The sequence below is a fragment of the Acomys minous genome (assembly GCF_964271855.1).
Source record: "Acomys minous genome assembly, chromosome: 9".
In the NCBI taxonomy this organism is placed as follows: Eukaryota; Metazoa; Chordata; class Mammalia; order Rodentia; family Muridae; genus Acomys; species Acomys minous.
In genome coordinates, this window is record NC_140490.1 from 47,312,813 (window position 1) to 47,321,252 (window position 8,440).

General features: G+C 46.9%; 1 protein-coding gene across 1 annotated transcript; it reads left to right on the top strand.

Annotated features, from left to right (window-relative positions):
• Positions 1 to 890: 890 nt before the first annotated feature.
• LOC311604679 (uncharacterized protein) lies at positions 891 to 8,435 on the top strand (the record flags this gene model as incomplete). Its single annotated transcript, XM_084794715.1, has 2 exons — positions 891 to 1,347; positions 8,058 to 8,435. Exon 2 carries the CDS (start codon positions 8,121 to 8,123, stop codon positions 8,433 to 8,435), a length of 315 nt encoding a protein of 104 aa, XP_084650841.1. The 5' UTR covers positions 891 to 1,347; positions 8,058 to 8,120.
• Positions 8,436 to 8,440: the final 5 nt, after the last annotated feature.

Consider the following 8,440-nt stretch of genomic DNA (forward strand, 5'->3'; position numbering starts at 1 on the left):
TTGAGGCCAGCCTGGTCTACAAAAGTAAGTGCAGGATAGCCAAGACTACAAGAGAAACCCTGTCTTGAAAAACCCAAAACAAACAAACAAACAAACAAACAAACATGGGGATGGCCTACATTCACATTGTATTAAGGTGTGATTCTGTTACTTGCTGAGCTGGCAGTGAGCTAAATGCTAACAGATTCTGGTATTGCCATTATTATTGAAGAATCTCCTGTCTCAGTGTTGTGTAAAAATTGTTCTCCATCATCTCTGATTGGTCAATAAAGAGCTGGACAGCCTGTAGCAAGGAGAGTTAAGGCAGGAATTGCAATTCCCAATCCCTATGGGGGGTTGGGGGGGAGGGGAAGGAGGAAGAGGAGGAGGTTGCCAGGCCTTGAGAAAGAGGTCCCCATGGAAGAGTTGCTATGAGAACAAAGATGGCACAGGAGTGGCCAGGGAGAGACGAGAAGACAGGTAACAGGGCATGTGGCTAGGAAGTAGGCCAGGCTGGCATAGATGGGTTAGAATAGTGAGAGCCGGGCGTGGTGGTGCACGCCTGTAATCCCAGCACTCGGGAGGCAGAGGCAGGCAGATCACTGTGAGTTCGAGGCCAGCTTGGTCTACAAAGTGAGTCCAGGACAGCCAAGGCTACACAGAGAGACCCTGTCTCGAAAAACCAAAAGAGAGAGAGAATCTGCCCAGCTATTGCGCTTTAAACTTATTAATAAATCTAACGGGTCTCTGATTCATTATTTGAGAGCTAGAACAGGTTAATGGGGAAAAAAATTATTTAATTCAACAAAAGTTACATATTCCCAATATACAATTGTACATTGTAAACATTTTTATTCCAAAAAAGGGAAGGATGGAAGAAGAGCAAGGAAAGAATGAACCAGAGTGAGTCCAGAAGGCAAACATCAAATCCTGAAACTCCAGAAGACCTTGGGTTTGCGATAGAATCATCTGGGTTCTGACGAGCTTGTGTAGCTCAGCCCTTCCAGCACTGCCGCCTGCAGCACACACAGCCTTCCTCTCGGGCCAATCCCACTCTACACGTGCCACTTTGCTCAGTGGCTATCAGTGTCCTGGTGTCTCCAACACCTTGTAGTCACCACTGCAGCTTAGCTTTCATCTTCAACTTAGGTAGCTTGCCACAGCCTTCTTGCACGAACTCCAACCCTGAAAGCTATTGCCTGGCCTCTAAAGCCATGGTGCACGACTCCACAGCCACTCAAACTTGCATCTTTCATGTCTGCAAAACCAGCAGCATGTGGACAACACTGCCAATCTTTGCTGCCAGCTAAGGATGGAGCCTGGTGTCCCTGGACCACAGCTGCAGTAGCCATTATGTGCTTACCCAAGGTAAATATTTTACCAGACAGTAGCTTTCCCAGATCAGCGAACACTAGCATTCAAAGTGGATCCTTTTATAGGTGGGGACTAGCCTCACTGAGGACTCCTTTCCTATTGGCCCACTACTAAGCTGATGGTTTAACGATTAATTACAGCCTAATTTTAGTATAGGTCTTGGCTGCAGCTTTAATTATATTTGAGCTCTTTTTCTTGACAGAATGTACTTGGGGCGGGGGCTGTTGAGACAGGGTTTCTCTGTGTAACAGCCCTGGACTCTGTAGATGAGGCTGGCCTCAAACTCACAGACATCCTCCTGCCTCTGACTCTGAGTGCTGGGATTAAAGGTGTGCTCCACCACATACCACACCTGGCCCTTCCCCGCCCCCCCCTTTTCTTTTCTTTCTTCGTGAATGCACCTTAAAAAAAAAAAAGATTTATTTATGTAGTTTGTGTATATGAATGCTCTGCCTGCATGTACACCTGCGGGCCAGAAGAGGGCATCAGATCACATTATAGATGGTTGTGAACCACCATGTGGGCGCTGGGAATTGAACATAGAACCTCCAGAAGAGCAGACAGTGCTCTTAACCACTGAACCATCTCTCCAGCCCCCAGAATGCACGGTTTTAAATGTCTTTTTGCCCTGCTTGTTGCTCTTTTTCACTATAGACCTGATGAGAATAGCAATCCCCATGTCATAGATTAAATGCTATCCTGCCATGACATTTTCTCTACCAAACACATTAGTCTATTAATTTTAAATTCATTTCAGACAAGTTCTTAAGACATGGGCAGAATGCAGTCATATCTTTTTCTAGAATATAATCTGAAAGGCTTCTAGACCTAGTAAGAATCCCCATTTCCCTCTAAAACCTCATGAGCCAGGCCTCAGTGTCATTTCTCTTGGTTTTCTGCTTTTCCATCAATATTTGAGGCCTTTTCTAGCCCAAAGTTCCAAACTCTTTGACATTCTTCCTGCAACCAGTTCTAAGTGTCTATAAAATGTATACAGTTAAGGAGCCAGGCACTCAAGGAGGCAAAGGCAGACAGATCTCTGTGAGTTCCAGGCCAGCCTGGTCTACAAAGTGACTCCAGGACAGCCGGGGCTACACAGAGAAACCCTGTCTCGGGGCGGGGTGGGGGGGTGTAGGGGGAGAATGGACGGTAAGGTTTCTCACAGCCACACTTCTCAGTACCAATGATCTGTATTAATTATGTGTCTCAGAGCTGTAATAAAACACCTCAGGAAAGCAACACAAGAAAAACAAGCTTTATTTTGGTTTGTCATAAAAGGTACAATTGAATCTATGAGGGTAGGAAAAGAAGTCATGGTCACAGCAATCTGAGGCACCTGGTTACACCTTATCCACAGCTAAGAAGCAGGGAAAAATGAATTCTAATGCTCAAAGCAGTTTGATTTGTGTCACTCCCAGACCCCAGCCTATTGGATGTTGCTACCCACAGTGTAGGTAAGTCTTGTCACCTCAACCTAATCTAGATACCTCACAGGCATGCCCAGGGGCTAATTTAATCTAGATAATATTCCAAGGGCTTGGGGCTTGCCTTCTAGGTGACTCCAGTCACACATAGGAAGCAGCTAATATATTAACTAAACGAAACCCAGCATGGTGGCACATACCTGTAATTCCTGCCACTTGGGAGGCAGAGGCTGGAGGATTTCAGGTTCAAGTGATACATAGTGAGACCCTGTCTCAAAACAAATCCAGATATATTAATGGCATGTGTTCTGATAAACTTGATTCCTAGGAGCAAAAGTTTAGTAGTACTGTTCACTGTTCTCCAAGAGTTCCTTATCTTATGTACTCTAACTGCTTACCTTGAGTAGTCCTCCCCAGCCAATGTTAAGCTACAACAACCAGTTTATCACCAACTGGCAGGACACTACAGCATTCAGACAGACTAAAACCATTATAATCTTGATGTGTACTTTGGCTAACTCTTTCTACCAAAATAGAGTAGGATATCTTGTTTTTAGAAGAAACAAATGTGTCACTATATTTACATTTCTGACCAGGCTTAAAAAAGAACAGGTCATCAGCTTATTCAAACCATGTTAACCCACTGAGTTAATTTTGCTGAACAATCTTTAAATAGCATCCAGACAACAGACGTGTGCCACTGCCTAAGAGGGGCACGGTGTAATTAAATATTCTTCTCAAAGTATCAGGTCCCTATGCCAGCACTGGGAAAATAAAAAGCATGGACATGGTCTCTCGCCTATGAGGCTTACAGGGTGGGACAGATATGTGTGTGTGTTTGATAAACGCATGAGAAGCACAGATACAGCTATGTAATGGAGGTTTAGAGCTATCAGGGGCAGGGTGACAATTTATGAACCTTTTAACAGCTGCCCAAATAAAGCTAACAGGTACAGTCCACTGCATCCTCTGGTCATTCCCAGTGTACCACCTAAGTGTGCGGTTGTTGTCCCTCTGGATGGCAGAAAGCAGCAGCACTCCCCAACATACACCTTCATGCTCCCACACTGGCTAGACCGTGCAGTGGGCAGTCTTACAACTGACCCCTAGCCAGGCTTAAAGAAGAGCAGCAGGTGTCACTTCTTTTGTTCTTTCTCTACTCTCCGGAACATGAAGGGCGCATGCCAGGAGGGCAGATCTTTTAAGATCAAAGGAGCCTGCAGCAGTGAAGACATTTCATGAATGGAAGCCCTAGAGAGCTGCCTCAACAGACCAGAGTTTTATAGAGCACAAACCAACCCCGAATGCCAGACAGCTGAAATAGCTTGTTGCATCAGTCGCATTGTTAGGGACGTTCTAGGTCCTCGTGACACGAGTTGACTTCGGCTTGCATTCGTTCGTTAGGCAAACACTGCCTGCTAAGGCAAGGCTTCCTGTGCTGAGGATGGTGATGAACGAGACAGAGCAACGCTACAGCATCTGAGAGCTACATTTTAAGGCAGACAGACAGACAGACAGTAACACAGAACTTGCAGGCGCCGATAGGAATGTACTGCCGAAAGGACCTCCCCAGCCCCGCCCCTCTTCTTACTCGGGGTCTGTAGTCCATTCGCCACTATCAGTGCATCTTCCCAACTCAACCTTTGCCCTTCTATTTGTAGCTTCCTGTTTGCTTAGAAACATTCCAACCTAGTTAAATGTGTTTTCTGTCCCTCTCGCTCCCTTCCTTCCTTCTTGCCACCTGTGTACCTACCACTGGGGAGCCAGATATGAGAACAACAAAAGGCTGACGTCATTGATTTCACACCCACTAATCTCGATGGGTCCTTGCAGCTGCCCTGGCAATGCTCCCTGCTTCCTCCAGTCATATCCCATGCACCTACAAGACTAGCTCAATTCCCAGCCTCCTCAAACCTCCAGCAACCTTCTCTTGAACTCATTATCAGTGATTTTATACTTAAACGTACTAAGAAACTCACCAGGAATCACAGCTTCTAAGATTTTCATTGGATCTGCCACTCTGAATTTGAATGCATGCATAGCTTCTGAATTCCCTCATGTGACCCTGGTGCTAGGGTGTGAATATGGTGCCCAAATTTCATGTGTTGAAAGCGTATTAGGATTAGAAAAGGCTTTGAGATCTGACCTAGCACAGCTGCTCTCTCTCCCCATATGATGGACTTTTCTGTAGTGACACAGCAGCAATGCCTTTCATGGTTGGTGGCACCACGCTTTTGGACTACTCAGCCTCCAGAACGATAAGCTAAATAAACCTCGATTGTTTTATCAATTACCTAGTCTCAGGCACTTAACGGAACAAAGATTAAGGTATATGTAGGAGCTGTTTGCTATCTTACTTAAGGACAACTCTTCCACTTGTGTACTAGGTCCCACGTCCTCTTAGCTCCTGTGACAGAGTTGGGCTGGTGCCACTCATGTCTTTCTCCAGCTGTAAAGCTGTGGCCAGTGGACAGCTCCCACTTGTCAGTCCTTCAGGATGTGTCAAAGTTGTTGTCAGGCCCCATCCCTACCCCAGCTCAAGCCCTTCCTGGAGCAGCCTGAATGCGAGGGCTGAGCAATTAGCGGGTCAGCATTCAGGACCTCTGAAGAGCAGTACTCACTCCACGACTCCAGGGCTGCCTGGCTGACTGTGGGTTCCGCTGCATGCTTCCTCTGTCCAGCCTTGCTTCCTTCTCCTTCCTCTCACAGGTCTTGACCTCTTCAAAAAATATTTAGTGTTCCAAATTCTGTTTCTTCATCTATTCACAGAGACCCCAACCTGACAAACCTGCTTCAGAGGCTCCAGCTGCCGTCCTCTCCTTCCTTTGCATTCTCAAGGCTTCTCTTTACCAATTCACTCATATCACAGCACAGTAACATCTTCTTCCTTAAAAAAGCAGAGGCCCTGCTGCTTTCTTAGACTCACTGTAAAGACAAATTCCTGGAAAGTGTCTGGATTTACTTTCTTTTTTACCTCCCGAGACAGGGTTTCTCTGTGTAACAGCTCTAGCTGTCCTGGAACTTGCTCTACAGACCAGGCTGGCCTCGAACTCACAGAGATCCATCTGCCTCTGCCTCCCCAAGTGCTGGGATTAAAAACATGCACCACCTCTGCCCAGCTGGATTTACTTTTTTAAAAAGATTTATTTATTTATTTATTTATTTATTTATTAATTATTTGTACAGTGCTCTGCCTGTATATGAGCCAGCTGACCAGAAGAGGGCACCAGATCTTAACATAGATGGTTGTGAGCCACCATGTGGTTGCTGGGAACTGAACTCAGGACCTTCGGGAAGAGCAGCCAGTGCTCTTAACTTCTGAGCCATCCCTCCAGCCCTGGATTTACTTTATATCCCCACTCCTAACACCTGCACACTCACTACCTAACAGAAATGCCGTATCCGGGTTATTGAGACTACTGTTGTAGCCAATGGTCAATTCTCCATGCATATGTCACCCAGTTTGTCATCTCTCCTTGGAAGACACTATTAGTGAAGAAGTCCCTCGGCTTCTGGGATGCGGCTTTGATTCTCCTCCATCACTGCTGGTGCTGCTCTCCAGCTTCTTAGCTGCCTTTCCTTCCCTCTTGAACCCATAATCCCTGGAGCATTCAGAGATTCCGTCTTGTAACTTTCTCCTTGCTCCTTACAGTAATCTCTCAGCACTACCTTTATTCATCCTGTCTGTGACCTTATCCAGTGCCAGGGCCTGAAACACCAACTACACGTTGACAACTGCTAAGTTTGTATCTTGAGTTACTGCGTGCTTCTTCCTTTGAATGCTAGATGCTCAAATCCAACTGCTTATTTTTAATTTCCACTTTGATGATCGTAAATTTCGATCCTAACAGAGATCTCATCCCTAAAACAAAGTAAGTTCAGCTCTCCCACAAGCTGTTCCCTAAAAGACGTTTGTTCACCCTCTTTCCCTAAGTCTTCCTTATCCCAAGAGGTCGTGTTTGCAGTTGTCTGAACCAAAATCCAGTCATCATTGATTTCTTCTTCTCACTTCCCACATCTAGTAATTTAGATAACTCTTTAGAGCGCACCTCTTCTCTTTTTTTCAGATGTCATTTTATTAACAAAACCTCCTTTCACTGTTGAACTTGTAAAAGGAAAGCCCATCTGCCCTGCTGGTACTCCAAATCTCCCTTTAATTGTTATTATCACTACCATACAATATACACATGTTTCCTCACTGTCTTAAATACAGTTCAAGACGACAGGCACTTAACCCTACTCCAGCCTCTAGCGAACAAGAATGAGAATAGTGTCCAAATAGTGGTGGCCTTGAGGGAGGAAAAGGGCTTGGTGAGAGAAATCAGTGGCGGGAAGAAGCAAGTGAACTGAAGATTATCAGGAAGCAGCAGCCGTGGTAGTAGAAGTGTGTACTACTTCTGTGTGAAGCCCACACAGTATGAAAGACAGCCATGTGAAGGAACATGAGGTTAGGCTTGTGTGACTACACAGCCAATGCGACACAGGGCCAGGGCCAGCAGCTGGGTTATGTAGCCTCTTACACATTGTGATAAGAAATTTGGAGGTTATTCCAATTATGATGGGACCATGGTAAGCAAGGGAGTCTCTCTCTCTCTCTCTCTCTCTCTCTCTCTCTCTCTCTCTCTCTCTCTCTCTCACACACACACACACACACACACACACACACACACACACACACAAAGGCTTTGCCTGGGGTGTGACTAGTGGGGGGGGGGCTCCGTTGCTATGCAAACTGAAGAGGGGCGAGCAAGGAGTTACAACAGGGAACTGGTCTGAGACCTGAAAGCAGCTGTAACAGGACTCTGCTTATGTTTCAAAAAGGGGCACAGAAGGGAAAAAAAAAAAGTCAAACTATTGTCCTGCAACTTGGAGTCCATTAAAGCAAACGTTAACTATATTTCACCAGATCTATTGGATTAAAAAGAGGGCGATCATTTGGCAGCTAGTGTTCTCGGGGTAGGGAGAAAATGAAGATAATTACACGTAGGAGGGCACGTGAGGGAATATTGATGAGTTTTAAAAGTGTGGAATCTAAACGGTATCCGTGGGGGTTTGCCTAGAATTCTTGACAGGAGGGTGTGCACTGGACAAATGCCGTATTTGCATTATAGGGAAGACCGAAGGGGAGGGAAAGAAAGAGAATTAATTTGTCTTACATTCATTGGTATGAAACCTATTTACGTCGGGGGTGGTATGAACACTTAACGCGGTGGGTCCCTGTCACGGGGTCCTCAGAAGTAGGTCACATTTGGGAGCCTTCAAATCTACAACGTTCTCTAGGAGACATACGACGTGATGGCTACCTGGTCAAGCCCCTCTGCAGGGTAACTACTCTGTGAAGTGATGCCGAAAGAGACTTCCGTGGACCCGCCAACTTCGCCACCTCCAGCCGCCCGCCCTCCCGGCTCCGCGGCCCAGGACGGCCCGTCATCTTCTCCCGGAACGGCCGCGGGAGACAAGAAGCTCGCAGGCGCCCTAGAGTCGGACCGTTCGGCGCGGAAGCACCGCTCGTGCCCGCCATCCCGAGCGCCATCCCGTCCGACTCCTCCCGCGGAAAGAAGACCCTCGCGGCCCCGCCCCGGCTGCCCGCGGGAGACGCCGCCGCCGCCGCCCCGCCCCCTCCGCCCGCGCGCGCCAACTCCCAGCGCAGCGCGCTGATTGGC